At 44.4% G+C, this 18,023-nt stretch overlaps 1 protein-coding gene across 4 annotated transcripts in view; it reads left to right on the forward strand.

The window, feature by feature from the left end:
• Positions 1-17,713, forward strand: part of PLAAT3 (phospholipase A and acyltransferase 3) — a 30,533-nt gene extending 12,820 nt beyond the window's left edge. For all 4 annotated transcript variants that reach the window (XM_088832432.1, XM_055415691.2, XM_088832431.1 and 1 more), the window contains exons 3-5: positions 6,672-6,774; positions 9,312-9,580; positions 16,111-17,713. In XM_088832432.1, coding sequence (XP_088688558.1) covers positions 6,672-6,774; positions 9,312-9,580; positions 16,111-16,212 — 474 coding nt within the window. In that variant the 3' untranslated portion in view covers positions 16,213-17,713. The remainder of the gene's footprint in view (positions 1-6,671; positions 6,775-9,311; positions 9,581-16,110) is intronic.
• The last annotated feature ends 310 nt before the right edge of the window (positions 17,714-18,023 follow it).

Below are 18,023 nucleotides of genomic sequence, written 5' to 3' on the forward strand. Positions count from 1 at the left end.
TTCAGTGTTTAAATTTTTTCTTGATTCATGAAAATTCTTTATATATTAAGGCTGTTGTTTTCTTCCAGTTAGTCATGGTAGTTTGTCTGTGGTGTTTTTTCAGTGCACAGAATTTTCTGGTCTGGCTCTTTTGATTACAAGCAACCCACTTAAGCTAGCTCAAGTAAAGAAGGTTTATTCTAAGGACCATGTAGAAGGGTAAGGGGAAAATTTAAGTACAGGAGCTGTAATAAAGCTGGGCCTCCCAGGGGCTGGGAGGCAGTTCAGGATCATGGTGATTCCAGGCACACCGAAGATGAAATGTGTGCATCTCTAGTGCAGTGCTCCACCCGTGGTGTGGCTCAGCTAGCTGTTCTTGATGTGCCTGCTTCCTTCTCTCCCTGTACACAGGGGTCTTCTGCTTGGTCAGAGTGGGTGTGAGAACTCCAACCCTTGGTTTGGCCTGTGGTTCACTGGGGTCTCTCTTGTCTCCTCCATGTCATGATTTTTCAATTTTAGCTCTTGTGTCGAAAGCTGTTTTTTAAAATTACTTGATTCAGATTTTTGAGAGTGAGAGAGAGGACCATGGAGGATCACAGGGCACTGACCTGCTTGGGGTCCGTGCCTTTTTCTAGTCCAGCTGATGGAGGCTGGGATGCAGTGGTCACGTGGTATAAAATATGGCTGCCGGGGCAGTCAGGATTGTGGGTGGTCATTTTCTCTTAAAAGGAAGTATGAACATAATAGGCAATGATGGAAAGCTTAAATAAGAAGAACTGTAACATTTTTTTTCAATCATAAAAACTTTTTTTCCCAAATGTTTATTGTTTATTTATTTTTGACTGTGCTGGGTTTTCATTGCTGTGAGGGTTTTCCTCTAGTTGCGATGAGCAGGGCCTACTCTCTAGTTGCAGAGGCTTCTCTTGTTGCTGAGCATGGGCTCCAGGGTGCGTGGGCTTCAGTAGTCGCAGTGCCTGGGCTCTAGAGTATAGGCTCAATAGTTTTGGCACATAGGTTTAATTGTTCCAAGGCATGTGGGATCTTCCAGGATCAGGGATCAAACTTGTGTCTCCTGCATCGGTAGGTGGGTTCTTCACCGCTGAGCCACCACGGAAACGTATACAAACTTTCAATCTTTTACTTTATGCCTTTTTCTTTGGACTTTAGAATGTCTTTCTCTATTCTAAGATCTGACATGTATCCAGCTATATTATTTTAGGTTTTATTTTGTGGTTTTACGTGTTATTGATACATTTAAATGTTAATGATTTTTAAGCATTATTAACGTGGTAATATTTACAGGCTTCAAATGAAAGATGGTTTTAAGAGGTTTTGGTGACAGAGAATATTCACCTTTTCCAATTAAAAAACTGCAAGGTCATCAGTATGAAGGATTTTTTCCCATCTAAAATTATTAAAAAATTTTTAAATCATAAAAGTAATTCACATTGATTAAAAACAATAAAATAATATAAAATGTAAAAGTCTCTGAATCCCAGTCCCCCACTGTATATAGTATATAACAGTTTGATGTATTTTCTGTAGCTCGTACATAGTGTACAATATGTTTTGCTTATAAGTGTACAATTTTTTTAAAAAATAATTTTTATAGGGGTATAGGAGAAGGAAATGGCAACCCACTCCAGTATTTTTGCCTAGAGAATTCCGTGGACAGAGGAGGCTGGTGGGCTGCTGTCCATGGGGTCGCACAGAGTCAGAGATGACTGAAGCGACTTAGCACGCATGCATGCATTGGAGAAGGAAGTCGCAACCCACTCCAGTGTTCTTGCCTGGAGAATCTCAGCGACGGAGGAGCCTGGTGGGCTGCCGTCTATGGGATCGCACAGAGTCGGACACGACTGAAGCGACTTAGCAGCAGCAGCAGCAGAGTTGATTTACAATGTTGTGTTAGTTCAGATGTACAGAAAAGTGAATGTGTTGTATGTATACATATACCCACTCTTTTAGATTCTTTTCCCATATAAGCCATTACAGAGTATTGAGTAGAATTCCCTGCGCTATACAGTAGGTTCTTATTAGTTATCTATTTTATATATAGTGGTGCGTGTGTGTCAATCGCAATCTTCCAATTTATCTCTCCCTACTCCCCTCCCTCCAGAGCCATAAGTTTGTTTTCTACATCTGTAACTCTATTTCTGTTTTTCAGATAAGTTTATTTGTAGTCTAGTTTTAGATTTCACATAAAAGCAATATCATATATTTGTCACAATGATGTATTTTAAACAAAAATGGGATAATGTTTTCCAACTTATCTTTTCTATTGCTTCTGTGTCTGCTCATGTAAAACCAACCTGTTCTCTCTGTTGGCTGTATATACATACACATATAAGATAATTTATTTCACTGGTCCTTATTAATGGTCGTCTGGGTTGTTTTTCCAATACGAATTGTGGAGGCCAGACATTGTTCCCCGTTTGCTTGCTAAGGAAAATGGCTGTTACACAGCTCATTATAAACTGTGCTTTTGTGGAGAGGATAAAGACTTTTTGTTCTGAAATCCTGTGGGTGCAGAGTCTCAGCTTTGCCTTTGTCATTGCCTGTGTCGTGTGGGAGAGCCCTGGTTACTGCGCTCGGGAGAATTGCTGGCTTCCTGCTAGCTCACCTGTTCCTGGGGGAAGAACTACCTGGCATAGCATACAACTAGATTTTAGAGTTGGCGATCAAGCTGAGTGAGGGATAGATCACTTTTGATCCAAACCAAGGGCCAGAGAGGGAACATTTTACTATGTCTGGTCTCTGTTGACATGGAGAGAAAACAGCATTGGCCACAATGTAAATGATGGGGATGGCTGTGTGCTAATAAAACTTTATAGACACTGGAGTTTGAATTTCATATAATTTCTTGTGTCACAATATATTCTTCTTTTGACTTTTCCCCCAACCATTAAAAAATGTAAACATTATTCTTTGCCAGCAGACAAAAATAAGCAGGGGCACACAATGGGCCCAAGGACTGTAGTTTTCATACTTCTAAATTTATAACACGATTTCTTGAGTTTTTAATTTTGATTCAGCACAGTTGGCTGTGTGTGTCATTAAGCAGTTGTTTCTCCAGTTAGAGTTTAGTGGAAGAGTATGAATGATTCGTGTCTTCTATACATGGCAGCCTGTTCTCACTGGTCCTTGCAAGACCCTTGTCTTCTGTTTACTTTTCAGTTTGATTATATCATCACTTTTCTCTCCATCTTCCCAATGGCTAGCTAGCATCCTACTATGTTTAATATGTGTTCTTTAGTTTCTAAAGTGATGTGTGTGTGTGTTTGAGATTCTTTTGTTATTGCTTTTTAAAAACAATTTTTTGGGTATGGTTGTGATCAGCCGTGTATTATTGGTTTGTGTGTGGGTGTCTGGAATTTATGTAAGTGGTATTTTGCAGAGCTCAGGCTTCATTTTTCCACTCAGCACTGTGGCTAAGATTGTCCGTGTGGTCACGGGAACATCGAGTCCTTGCTTCGAGCTAGTGCACAGGGCCCCGTGGGTGAATCCATCACCTTTCAGATCATTTTTAAAAAGAAGTTTCTTTGAGTGGTGGCATGTTTTAAGCTAGTGCATATTTGGAAATATGTGCCCTTTGCTTTTTGTAAGAGAAAGGCAATATGATTGAGTATTAAAAAAATCACAGCTTTTTTGCTTTTAAACTGTAGATATCCATTTTTCAAAGTTAAAAAATTTTATTAATTAAAAAATTAAGGTCAAATTTACTCCCTTTGGTGTTCAGTTCAGTGGGTTTTGATAAACACATAACAATTGAGTAACCATTCACCATGATCAAATACAGAATAGTACAGAAACTTTCATTGCTCCAAAATTCCCTCATACCCCTTTCTTGTCTACTCCTTGTAGCCCCTGGCAATCATGGATTACTTTTCTGTCCTATAGGGATGGCTATTCTGGAATGACATACAAATGGAATCACACAGTTTGTAGATTTTTACTATATGTAGATTTTTGGTATGGAGTGAAGGACTTAGCATCAGTATTCAGTGTTACAGAGTCTGAGTTTCTTCATAGATATTTTTGTTGCTGTATGTGTATATATATATATAGTAAACATGTTTCTCTGCATAGGTCTTCTTTCATTGTGATTTGCTTGGGACACAGTGAGCTCCTTGGGTCTTCGTACCTACTGGCTGCTTATTAGTTGACACCATATTAAGTGAAAATGTTAGTCACTCAGTTGTGTCCTACTTTTTGCAACACCATGGACTATAGCCCACCAGGCTCCTCTGTCCATGGAAATCTCAGGCAAGAATACTTGAGTGGGCTGCCATTCCCTTCTCCATGGGATCTTCCTGACCGAGGGATCGAACCTGTGTCTCCTGTACTACAGGCAGACTCTTTAACGTATGAGCCACCAGGGAAGCCGTCATATTACTCAAGTCCCAAATGTCTCCTTTTCTTATCTTTAGGCTCCCTGAGGGCTGGGTCTCTGTCTTACCTTTATGTCCTGGCTTATTCATGGAAATACCCAGGTAAATTCCCTTCTGGGGATCCTTGAAGACCTCCTAACTCTTACCCAACAATTAATATACGTTTTTTCCCCTTTGTTTTGGAAAACAAATGGGATTTGTAAGTTGTAACCATTGTCCAGTGTTCTGAAATAGATTCTCAGTAAGGTCTGGGTGCCTTTTTCTGGGAAGATAAATTATAATTGCTGCAATAAGACAACATGATTTGTCTGTATACTTCCTGCCATGTGGGATGCTTCTTGGCAGTTTTAGTGCTTCTATAAATAGAAATGAACTGCCCTGACCCTGCTTCACAGCCACTGAAGAGTGGTGACGGCTATCCCCACTGCCCATCATCGCTGTCCCAGGAGAGGCCAAACCCCCTAGTCATCTTTGATGGAATCCCTCAGTCAGGCCGGAGTTTGGAGGGGGGATGTGGGCAGACCCTTGTGGGTCTGTCCCCGAAGAGCAAGGGGTGAGCAGGAAAGGACAGAGGGTTGGAACAACCTCTAAGGGGCTCTGTCTCCAGGTGTCCCAAAGAGATTTACGGTTGGTTTGGATGAGAGAAGCTCATTACCCCAATTCTGGCCCAGGTCAGAGTGCCCCCACCTGCAGCTCTTAGCACAGTATCTGATACTGGGACCTCAGTACATTGAATGACAGTGATCTTGAAGATCTCCTGAGTGTTCTCAGGCTCTGGGCCACTGCTCCCATCACAGGGTGGGGCTCTGAGGAGCGCTTCAGCATCCTTCCCACCTTCTCCTGCAGACACACGCAAACCCTCACTCCCACACACGCTGACTGTGATGTAATGAGAAATGTATATTTAGTCTTGGTCCCAGGTTCCTGCCACAGAGCTTCTAAAACCCGAGTAATTTCCTGAGCAGTCAGGGAGAGAGGAATGTGTTTCATCATTCAGAAGAAGCCCCTTTCAACTGACCAGGTGATCAAAGAGCTGGAGGTAGCATTAATCACCAGTGGGCAATGATGTAATCAACCGAGCCTACGTAATGAAGCCTCCATAAAACTGCTAAGCTGGGGTGTTGGTGAGAGCGTGGAGGTTCTGGAGATCAGTGGTCCCCAGAGGGGTCAAGGATGCTCTGAATCCCCCCTTGCCCCACAGCTTGCCCTCTGCATTCCTGAGTTGCATATTTTCCAGTAAACGGGTCATCTAGCAAGTAAACTGTTTTCCTGTGTTCTATGAGCTGTTCTGGCAAACCACTGAACCCAAGGAAGGGGGGTGTAGGAACCATCAATTTACAGCCAGTTGTTCGGAGCGCAGGTAACAACTTCAATTTGCACCTGGCATCTGAAGCTCAGTCTCCTGGGACTAAGCCTGTGGGGTCTGCACTGACTCTGGGCTGTCAGTGTCAGAACTGAGTTAAACTGTGGGACACGCAGTCAGCGTGCACCACGGATTGAATTGCTTAGTGTGGGAAACCCACACATCCGGTGTCAGAATAGAGGAGTGAGCACAGTGCAGAGGAGACTTTTCCTTTGCTTGTCTCACACACACACACACGCACGCACTCTTACCCTCAGGATGAGCAGCCAGGGGGACATTACTGCCAGAGGCTGACACCACCTTTCTGCCAGTCTCTGGGTCAAGTAGAGGAGTGTCTGTGTTCCCCCCAGATTTGACAGCCTCTGCAGGGTCCCCAGGTGGGCAGCTCTAGTCAGATAACCCGTGTGCTTGCCTGACAGTCACTGTGGTGGTCAAGACGATGGCCTGGGAATCAGGTGGCCTAGCGCTGAGTCCTGGTCACATCACTCAGGGGCTGCGTGGTTTTGCAAAATCTCCTTTCCATCTCTGAGCCTTGATTTCCTCATTCATCACATGGGATTCACAACAGTGCCCACTTCATAGGAGGGTTGTGTGAATTTATTGAGCTGCACCTGTGAAACAGTAGCGTGCTTGACTCAGAGCTTGAGTTCAGTAAATAATATTAAGAGTAACGAGAAGGTAGAAGCCTCAGCAAATGAAGAAACCGTTTAGGTGTGCACTTTGCAAGTTGTAAAGACAGATGGCCAGGCCCATAGTCCCTGAAATTCTGGGACATAAGCGTGGGAAGTGGGCCGGGCACTGGCGTGGCGTGGCGGGCTCGGGAGGACGTCCTGGAGAGCTATGAGGTGAAGGCCAATGAGCTGCTCCCTCTGGGCTGAGCCCCGCCCTGGTTCCCGGCTCTTCCATCACCTCTAACGGCCTTCTTCTTGGTTTTGCAGCCTGAACCGCAGCCTGGAGACCTGATTGAGATTTTCCGCCCTTTCTACAGACACTGGGCTGTCTACATTGGCAACGGATATGTGGTCCACCTTGCCCCACCAAGTAAGGCTGTGCTGAGGCTGGAGCAGAGGGAACGGGGGAGCTGTGGTAACTGGGGACCCTAACATTCTTCTTGCTCCCCAACAAGACTTCAGCCACACTGGCCTCCTTGCAGCCTTCCTTCCTGAGGTCCTTGCTTTTGCTCTCCCTTCTGCTTGTGATGCTCTTTCCTGTCTCTCAGCACAGCTGCCTCCTCTTCATCATTCAAGTCTCAACTCAAATGGCCATTCCTGGGCATGGCCCACCCCAGCCTGAGCGAGGGCAGCCTCCCCTGGTCATCCTGTCCTGTGTGTCTTCACTTAATCTTCCCCATAGCCTTTTCAAACCTAAACATATCTTATTTTTTCTATTTGTTCACTGTCAGTGTCCTTTCACTAGAGCATAAACTAGTTGAGGGCAGGTGGGCTGTCTAGTTCATGTTCCTCTTCAGCACCTTGGACAAGGCCTGGCACGTAGTAGAGCCTCAGTATAGACTGACTGTGCTGAGTGGGTGTAACTGCTGGACAGGAGACAGGGAAGGCATGACAGGGATCTGGATGGACAGTGTGACACCCATCACTGGGTGAGTGATGCTCCTTAAAGGGCAAAGGTGCTTCTATCTGCATATTCTCATTGGAGCTTCTCAGGAATCTTGTGAAATAGGTGAGGCAAGGGGGACTGACCTCATACTACTGAGAAAATGGTGGAAGTCAGAGCTGGAAGGAAACTTAGAGAACAACCCAGTACTAATGAGAGCAGACACTTGCTGGGCACTAACCCTGTTCCAGGCACTGGGGGAGCCACCTTACTGAGTTTCTTAAATCCTTGCAGCTCCCTGTCCACCGCTGTAGGCACAGGTGGAATTTACTGGGCCTTTTCTACAGGGAATGGGGGTGCAGAGAAGCTAAGCAACTTGTCCAAGGTCACATAGCAGGAAAGTCCTGGAGGTGGGACTCAAACCCTGGCTCTGACTCTCTATTTCTTGCCTTTAAACCTGATGCTCTACTATCAAGTCTGAGGTTCCCCCAAATTCAGTCATCGAGTGTTTGCTTTATCCAGGTGCCCTTTCTCCAATTGTTTAATTAATGTTTTGTCTAATAGACTAACTTTAAAAAGTAAAATAGTTCTTTTAAAAGAAGTTTTTAAATTCCTAGATTGATGTGTGTTCATGAATCCATCTTAGCTTGTCTTTATGGATTCCCAGCGTTGGCTCAGCTAAGTTAAGCGACATGTCAAGACTATGCAGTGATGGAACCAGAATCAGCACCTATTGCTTCTGATCCTTAGCCTGTGCACACTCTCACCAGGGTGGCACCCACGTGTGTAGTGTAAGGAAGCCCTCACTGTTGGGTGTTGACTCTCAACTTGCACCTCTGGAGCTGGAACCTCCTGAAAGTCTGTGACCCAGGCACCTAGCTTACCTCTCCCCAGTCCCAGCCCCCTACCTGCCCGCTGAGGGGCTGAAGGTAGATGGGCCTCTGGAGCTCCCTCCCCTGATCCAATCCCCACGCTGACCCTTTCCACAGACTCAGGGTTCAAACACAGCACCTTCTTATTTATTTCACTGAATCCTTGAAGCACCTCCTGCCCTACTAGGAGGAAGTCTGAATTCCTCTGATTTTCCAAATCTCATAGTTGTTCTCAGGGCAGAGGGGTTCAGTCCTCTTTGGAAAGCTGAGCAGAATAGGACCTGGACTCTGATCAGACCCTCTGGCCATTGCTTGTTGCTGTCACGTGGCGTCACAGTGCAAGATGCGTCCTGCCCCGGTAATGGGATGCTTCCCCTCCTGGGAGAGACCTGGGGGTTCCCGATCATGGCAGGGCCACAGAGGCTTTCTGAGGGACATGAGTCTCCTCTGTGATGTTCCCTGGGGCCCACCTCTTTAATGCAAGCCCAGTTTTCAGTCATCATACCCTCCCTACATGATACAAGCTGGTAACCTCTGATCCAGAGGGATCTCGGTGTGGGCACCAGCTTTCACTCCACACCATCCTGTCCCCTGTATTGGCCCCAAATCCCTTTCTTCAAGGCAATTTTATTTCTGGAAATCTGTTGCACCTTCCAGCCCCTCAGCATTGGCCAGGGCTGTGCCAGTGTACCCCTTGAATCTCCCTGGTGTCATACCTCTAGGAACAGCTGTGGGGTTTTGGTCCCTTTGCTCCAAGGGGAATGGGATCCGTTCCCCAAATCCATCCACCTTTTCTGCAGTAATCAGCTTTGTGTGTGTCAGGGAAGTGGAGTCTTGGCAGGATCACAAAAAATTCACACTCTATTCTCCCAGGGAGGTGGGTGTGCTCAGAGCATTTGCACAATCAAGAGGGCCATTGGATTGTCACAGGGTGTGCAAGACCAGCTTCTCTAGTTTCAAAAAATCACAACAAATTATGGAACTTCACTCCTCATTTCAGATTAGGAAACCAGGCACCAGAGACCACAAGGGTCTTATCCAAAGCCACACAGCTCTGACCCTGACTCAGCTGCTCATCCACTTGTGGATGTGGTGGATGCTAGGCTGGGGGCCGGCCCAGGACCAATCGTGTTCCTCATCCTGAATCCACAGGCGAAATCCCAGGAGCTGGTGTGGCCAGTGTCATGTCTGCACTGACCGACAAGGCCTTAGTGAAGAAGGAGCGGCTGTGTGACGTGGTTGGGAGAGACCGGTACCACGTCAACAACAAGCATGATGGCAGATACGCGCCATTGCCTCCCAGCAAAATTGTCCAGCAGGCAGAGGAGCTGGTGGGCCAGGAGGTTCTCTACAAGCTGACCAGCGAGAACTGCGAGCACTTCGTCAATGAGCTGCGCTACGGGGTCCCCCGCAGCGACCAGGTGGGTCCTCAGTGTGTCCCCAGCTCCACTGGACTCGGCTGGGGTGGAGACAGGCACACGAGCAAGACAGGATGGCAGAGACAGAACTCTGCCCTTCAGAACATCGCAGTCAGGGTGGGGACAGGGGTGAGGTGATGGGCACCGCAGACAATTGGGAGCAGGGGACGCTGGCTGAATGCTTGGGCACAGGCATCACTGTCGGCCCGGTTGCCCAGGCTGCCTGGCCCTGACATGGACCCTTCCCCAGAGGCAGGTTTCATTGTCCTGCTTTACTGATGCAGAAACGGAGCCCCAGAGCACTTGCTGGTGGCCTTTCTTGTCATCAAACAAATCTGTGTTATCTCTTTTCCTGAGAGCTGTCTCCAGCTCTGCTGATAAGTAGCAGAGGTGAGATTTGAATCCCAGGTCTTTTTGATACAGCTTTTCCTGCTGATAAAAAGCACTGTGCCCAGTCCTGCTGTAACCCAAGGGGCAGTCCAGGAGCCCCCAGGGGATGTTTATTTGCTTAGTTGACTTTAGCCATGGCCACTCTCTTTTTTGAATCACTTCTCCTGGAAAACTAACTTCCTCCTCATTTTCCTCTCACTGCCTCCCCTCCTTTTCTGGCCCTTTCCCTCCTTTTGTGTTTGTGTGAGAGACAACATTATTTTTAAAAGTTCTTAGATGCCAGTTGATGCAAAGGAGTATGATTTTTCTTTTTCTTTTGATGAGAGGTGAGGCTAAGATCCATCAGGTTGTTGGTTTTCATTATTTTTTAACTTTTTGAGATTTGGTCTCTTCCTTGGTCAGTGTGGTGGTTGAGAGTGTGGGCTTCTGGAGTCAGGTCAACCTGGGCTGGATGTGAGCTCTGCCTTTTGGCAGCTTTATGACCTTGGGGATTGATTCCAGTTCTCTCAGGTTAAATGCCACTCTTGGTGCTTTAGTTGCTCTGTCGTGTCTGACTCTTGAGACCCCATGGGCTGTAGCCCACTAGGCTCCTCTGTTGATGGGATTTTCCAGGCAAGAATACTGGAGTAGGTTGCCATTTGGTAAAGTACAAGTGATGATATTGATCTCAGAGGGTTACTGTGTGAATTAGATAAGAGCATCCTTATGCTTTGCATAGTGGCAACTAAGAAAATTCTCTTAATAAACTGTGGGAGTTGAAGTAGTCATAATGGTCCTCATTTTCATTCTTTCTCTGGGTTCACCCAGTGTCTTGTCCACTGGCCTGTCTGGGCCACAGTGACATCCTGGGGAGGCATTCACCAGCAAGGATCATGCTCAGCCTTCTCCCTCATACTGCTGATAACCAGCGGTGTTTACTACACTGACCTGCATGCTGATTAGTCCATCCATATATATGTACATATATGCAATAAGTATATAAGTATGTATATGTGAATGTGAAAGGCAGTTAATGTAAAAATCGAGGAATATCAAGTACACCCCTACCTAGGTATGGACAGGGTGATACTGCCAATGTTTGGTGAAGAGTTCCAGACTCTCTAAGAGCCTCCTTCTGGGAAAGTCATTGGGCAGGTCCATGAGAGGAACCTCATTAGGTTACAAAGGTGATGCAAGCAGGAGTCTGGGGGATTATGGCATCAGCACATGTGTCTATTGGGGAAAATGACCTTCGAAACCTTTGTCCTGAGTCACATTTGATGCACACTGTCATCCTAGTATCTGTCTTTACTAGCAGCCTTTAGAGACACCCTTCAGTTTTCTCCTGTATTAATGCTCTTACCATCTTTTCCATTCTTGGATTACTCTCTAGTTTTGGCAGAATACCACCTTGAATAGGTTCTGAGAAAGGGTGCATTTTAAAAAGACTGTGTGTACCTGAAAATATCTTCATTTTATCCTATTTGATTGATAGTTTGACTGGGGATAGAATTTTAGGCTGAAAAATTTTTTTGCCCCAAATTTGAAGGTATTACTCCATTGTTATGTCATTTAAGCTATTGTTGAGAAGTCTGAATTCGTTCTGATTTTCGAGCCTTTGTATGTGGCCAACTTTATCTTTCTGGAAGCTTATAGACTCTTCTCTTTATCTTCAGTGTTCTGAAATTTATCTATGGTAAACCTTGCGTGGATCTATTTTCATGAATTGTATTGGGAACTTGATGACTGTTTTCAGTATGGAAACCCCAATTTTTCAGTTCTGGGAAGTTTTCCATTTTTCTCTCTTCTTTTTTTTTATTCTGGAGGTTGTATCCCCAGACTGCTTCTCTGATTTTCTTTTTTAAAAATTTTTATTTGTTTCTGACTGTGCTGGGTCTTCGTGCTGTGCAGGCTTCTGGTTGCGATGGCTTCTCTTTTCGTGGAGCATGGCTCTCGGGCACATGGACTCAAGTAGCTGCAGCACGTGGGCTCAGTAGTTGCGGCTCCCAGGCTCACAGAACAGGCTCAAATAGTTGTGATGCATGGGCTTCGTTGCTCTGTGGCAGGTGGGATCTTCCCAGGTCAGGAATGGGACCCGGATCTCCTGTATTGGCAGGCAGATTCTTTGTTACTGAGCCACCAGGGAAACCCTCCTCTGATTTCCTTATCTTCTCTCTCCTGTTTGCCGATTATTTATCTTTTTAAATCAGAAAACTAACGTTTACTGGTATATTTAGTATAATAGGAGTTTTTTTTTAAAAGTAGCAGTGATGATGTCAGAATAAAGAGAAACTTATGCTAAATAAATCTGATTTCATCATTTATGGTACTACATAACAATTGAGGTCCCAGTTAGACCTGGCTTCAGCTTCAGGTAAATGTCCACCCTTCTATGCAGCAATAAAATAAAAAAAGAGATTACTGTACCCATTTGGGAAGTAATAAGTTTAGGGTGCTGTATTAGGAAGATTTGGTAGATTTATAAAATATCTCTTAATCATGTCATTTTTAGTTGTCCTTTAGTGATTATTAATAGACTGGAGAACAAATTCATAAGTTCATATAAGTAGAACATTTTATTTCAACATAGTATTGTTACATAATCTAGTAAAATACATTTGCCAGTACACAAAAATAATATTTAGAGCATTTAAATACAATTCCAAATCTTGAGATAGTAAAAGAACCAATAAATATTTGTTTATTGTTTATTCTTTCTATAAATATCTTCCTGAAAAATGAAGCAACACTAGACACATGCGATTTTTCTTCCTGAGACTTTAGCCTGATGCACCACTCATACACCTGAAAAAGGCAAAACAGCGTCAACAATTCTTCTGGACTCCCTTCAGCGAACACGAATGCAGGATAGACTACGCAGCAAGAGGAGGTGCCATTTAAACTGTTTCCAAAGATTTCCTGTTGTACTTCTTGGCCTCAGTGAGGGTTTCTCAGCCTCAGCACTGTTAACGTTTTGGGCCATTGACAATGAAGTTAAGCCTTCATTGTCCTGACTAGCTCTGTGCATTGCAGGATGTTTAGCAGCATCTGTGGCTTCTACCCTCTAGATGCCAGTAGCCTTCCCACCCCCAGATGTAAGAGCCAGAATGTCTATAGATATTGACAAATATCTCCCAGAGGCCAAGCCTGTCCCCTCCTTGAGAATCACTGGCCAAGGCAAGCAACAATCAAATACATGGTGTGGCCAAGTTAAAATGCAGCTTCTGCACTTGTCCCATCTCACCAGAAAGGGTGGAAATAGTGGGTGCTGGACAATGTCCACCAGTAGTTTTCTTTGTAATCGCTGTCAAAGCAGCAACTCTCTTTGTGACATTTGTGTTTGTGTTAAAAGAATCTGATTAGTCATTATGTTGATTTGTGTTCAGCTCTTTAAAGTAGACTAGATTTTCCTTCAACAGACTACATGTGACTCGTCTAACTTTCCAGTTAGAAAGGGAAGCAATGGATTAAAACTAAAACGTAGTTTGTGCTTTCCATGCCTGAGTATTCTAAAACAGATTCTCCTATTTTCCATCTACCTACTTAAAAATACTCAGGTTTCAAGAAATGTATACTTAGTAAGCTTTTGTAAATAAGCCTTCACATTGAATAGTACTTTTTTAAAAAAAACAGCTAGGAGTAACACACTCAGGCTGAAGTCTATTCTGTGTCAGATAAAATTTTAAGATAAGTAGAAATTGAAGATTTGGCCAATGGTAATGTGTATATTCCATAAACCTGGATAAACTGCAGGGCGTTATTTAAAAATTACTGTAAATATTAAAGCCAACTTGCTGTCAAATGTTTTATAAACATTCTTAGTTTGTAAGCGCTCATAGTCTAAATTCAGTTGCTCTCTGAGTAATATTCAGTTCAGTTCCGTTCAGTTCAGTCGCTCAGTCGTGCCCGACTCTTTGCGACCCCATGAATCACAGCACGCCAGGCCTCCCTGTCCATCATGTTACTCTTCTTATATCCACTTACAACACTGCTGAAAGTAAAGACGGCACATTCAAATTGTCTTTTTCCTAGAAACAATTCCAGGGTTCAACACAGAGTGGACGTTTTAGCATAAGCAGCTAGTTGTCTGCAATCTGATAGAATTACAGTTTGCCCACTTAAAAAAAAAAAAAGACAATGAAGGACAACTTTTCTCTTTCATAATATTCTGATTGAAGACCTCTAATGCACACCATGTAGCCTATTTTCATGACCAGAACTCCTGCAATTTCAGCACAGTGGCTGGGCTGGACCCAGCAGCCTTGCAACAAGAAAATCATCAATGGCATCTGAAGGTAGCACTATCTCTTCCAGGAAGATCATTCTTTCTGTAAAATTTGCACCCTCAGGACTAACTATATACTACTTTTGTATTTAATTACATACTTTGTACAAAGCATGAGCACAAACAATGAGGCTATTGTTGTTTTCCTTGACAAAGTACCTTCTGTATGAACTGGCTCCATCAGCATTTCTTCTCACGCTATGAGGTTCTGTAAAGAACTGGGGGCTTATTGTTCCTACTCCATTATCTGCAAACCATTTCTCCCACCCTAACACCTAGCTCACTGGAAAAGACTCGGATGCTGGGAGGGTTTGGGCGCAGGAGGAGAAGGGGACAACAGAGAATGAGATGGCTGGATGGCATCACCGACTCGATGGACATGAGTTTGAGTGAACTCCGGGAATTGGTGATGGACAGGGAGGCCTGGCATGCTGTGATTCATGGGGTTGCAAAGAGTTGGACACGACTGAGCGACTGAACTGAACTGAACTGAACACCTAGCTTAGCAAGGAAAACACTGGATACAAGTGGTTATATGCAGGTTTCATAGCAAGAACGAAACAGAGCCATGGATGCCATAAAGCCAGCCTTTCACAGGAAGCTCTAAAGACTGACCGACAGGGGAATTTAGGTTAGTTGCTTCATTCAAATTTTTGTCCTCATGTATTCTGCCAAGGATACCAGTTCTGGGTATCTTGTAATGTTAGTTACACTGGTATATTTCCTGGAATTTCATATAGCTTTCCTGGACACATTTATGGCTTAGATAAGCCTGGGCAGCGCCAAGATACATATTTTTTAACCACTGAAGCTTTCCAAATTGTTCTTTATGTTGGGCATGTGTGAGTTTTGCAGCCACAAAATATACAACCTAGACAAGCTCTGTGCTTAGGGTACCAAGGGCAGAGTTGGCGGGTCATGTAAGGATGTGGATTTTGGGTTCCAGGTCCACATTTTCACCCTTTATATTATTGAGATTTCTGATATATTGTCTCATTGGATTTCTTGGCATCAGACCATTAAGAAAACTTTTCCTTTTTGAATCTTGATTCTGCGTAAATGCCTGGTTAGGTTTCAGGGGAGATTTCTTGATCCATGTTCATGATACTCTTTTAGTTGGGAGAGGTACAGTTTTGCTGATTGGGGCATTGCGCCTTCATTGCAGTGAGTGTTCTCTGAGTCCTAGTGAAATTATGCCTAAAACGAATGACTTACTTTTAGTTGGAGTTCAGGAAAGAGTGAAATTTGACATATGTTCAATTTTCACCATGAAACTTACTCTTACTTTTGCCCCAGTGTTTTTTTTTTTTTTCTGTTATAAGCAATACAAGTCAGATATCTTAATAGTTTAAAGTATAACATCACTACTCTTTTTCATAGTTGAGTCATATATTTAAGAACATGCAAAGGTCAATGGTTGGGTGGTCTGTGCTCTGGGGATTCAGCAAGGATGAAGATTAGTGAGGGATTTGTAGGACAGAGGTCAGAGTTTATTGAGGATTCAATAGCAATTCCTCTTCAACTTTACACTTACTTCAAGAGCTCCCTGTTGGCCAGCCAGGATTTCAACCATCTGACTTCATCTCCCTGTCCTTTCTACAGCCACCCTCTGGGGCTCTGTCTGCTTTAAAAACTCACAGGGTCAAAGGAGTTTCCCTCTTTATGCCTGTGTACTTTGTTGGCAGCTGGCCCCATCCACCAATTCCTTTCCCATCCTGCCCTTCTCTCCCCATTTTCCTGCCAATATTTGTTGACTCCTGAGTTTGTCAAGGAAGCGAAGGGGCATGTCCAGCTCCCTGAGCTGGATGTCCTTGTTGAATGTACAGTCTGTTCTCCGCTTCCTGACACAGAGTCTGACTCACTGTCCTCTCTCTTGCAGGTCAGAGATGCCATCATGGCAGTTGGCATCGCGGGAGTGGGCCTGGCAGCCATGGGCCTCATTGGAGTCATGTTCTCAAGAAACAAGAAACAAAAGCAGTGACTTTATACAGTCCTGTCTGCAGTGACTTTATCCATTGAGGGGGTCTTGTTTTCCTAGGGGGTTTCTGCGTTAGTTTGTAGTTTTCATTCTATTTTACAATAAGGTTTATTTTCACAAGAATAAAATAAAGCCCAGTAAGGAAAGATTTTATTGGGGATAATGCATCAAGAATTGGCTGGCATGAAGTCTGTTGAGGTTGCAGTGAGGCTCTGTTCCTGCTGATGCCAGGCTGTGCTCTGGATCTTTGGTGATTTTCTCTCACTTTCTATTTGTGGACTGTATTCTTTGCCTGCAGGAAACAAAGTCCACCTCTGGTTATCTCAAGTAATGGGTGTTTCCAGTTGTGTAGGGACAGGTGGGCAGCACGGAAGACAGACAAACCTGACGGATATGCAAGAACAGGAACCAAGGGAAACCAGGACCCTTAACCTGGAACTAGACCCAGGCCGGCTTCCAGGAGTCCGCAACTGGAGTCTGTAGATGTCCAGTGGGGCTCAAACCAGACCAAACCACAGCCATAATGAAAATTATATGCTCTGGCCAATCTTGTTTAAAACCGCCCCTGCTCTCCACAGCTTTTCTCTGCCTTATCACTTCCAACCCGCAGTGATCCTGCAGCCTCTCCTCTTGGGACTTGTCATGACCCCCAAGTCTCTGATCCCACACCCACTCCTGTGGCTTCTCTTCCCATATCCGCTCAGCTTTATCCCTCCCTGTGGCCTGCGAGGCGCTCCTAGCACAAGCTCCTGAGAGAGAATCTGATTGGCTCACTCACCACACTGAGCTGTCTACTGATTGGTTGACAGCCATTGGGTCAGGTGGCCCACTAGACCAATCAGCTGTGCCCAGTGGAGCCAGGTAACGTGGTAGGAAGGCTGCCTTAGACCTTATGGATTGTGGGTGTTTCTGGTCATATATATACCTGACCTGTGTGCTGCTGAGGCCTCCGGGGAGGGGTTAGGGAAGGAGGTACGACCATTCGTGATTGGTCCCTTGGGGTCTGCCTCTGTTACTCGCTGGGCTTGGCAGATGTTCAAAGTGACCAGTTTCCTGAAAGGGGCTTTGTGGGCTCCGGGGAAATACCTTCTGGGGCCAATTGTCCTTCCTTCCACAAGGCAAGTCACCTCCTCCATCTGGTTGCCAATGTTTCCCTTGGCAGCCTTGGTTGTCTGGGGACCATCTGTCTGTGGAATCCCGGACAGGACTTATAAATGGCTCCTTTCTAGTTTCCTCCTGCTTAGACCATACCTGGTCTAGGAAAGGCTTATGCTCATTCTTTCCCCAGTGTTGACATAAGAATAGTTTTCTCCCGGTTAGTTTTAGTTTTATCTTAGCTCTATTGATAAAACATCTCATGCCTGTTTTCAAGTTTGCCAAGCTCAAAGGACACAGGCCAAAATTAAAGGGGAGTCTCTTGAAGGCTCTTCTCTCACACTGGGCAGAATGATGTGGGCCCATGGAGCATAGATCTCCAAATTAATTATGTAATAAGAAGGAATGAGGTAGACTAAACACGAGAAAGCAAAACAAAAGCAGCCCGTTCAATTAAAAAATAATGAAACCTTACATATAATGAAACCTGAGATTTGTAGAAATAATTAGATAAGATGGAAGAACTAATTCCAAATATATTGATAGTGACCATAAATATAAATGAACTAAACTTGCCAAGTAAAAGACAAACATTATACTGGATTAGAAGACTATTCCAGGGAATACTGTTTACAGCAGATACAGTTGAAATATAAGGACATAAAGACTGAAGTTAATAAGATGGACGGTTTATGTGACAAGTCATTTGACATCTTGAA

The sequence above is a fragment of the Moschus berezovskii genome, chromosome 25, assembly GCF_049115385.1.
Source record: "Moschus berezovskii isolate FMDL1 chromosome 25, NW_MosBer_1.0, whole genome shotgun sequence".
Taxonomy (NCBI): domain Eukaryota; kingdom Metazoa; phylum Chordata; class Mammalia; order Artiodactyla; family Moschidae; genus Moschus; species Moschus berezovskii.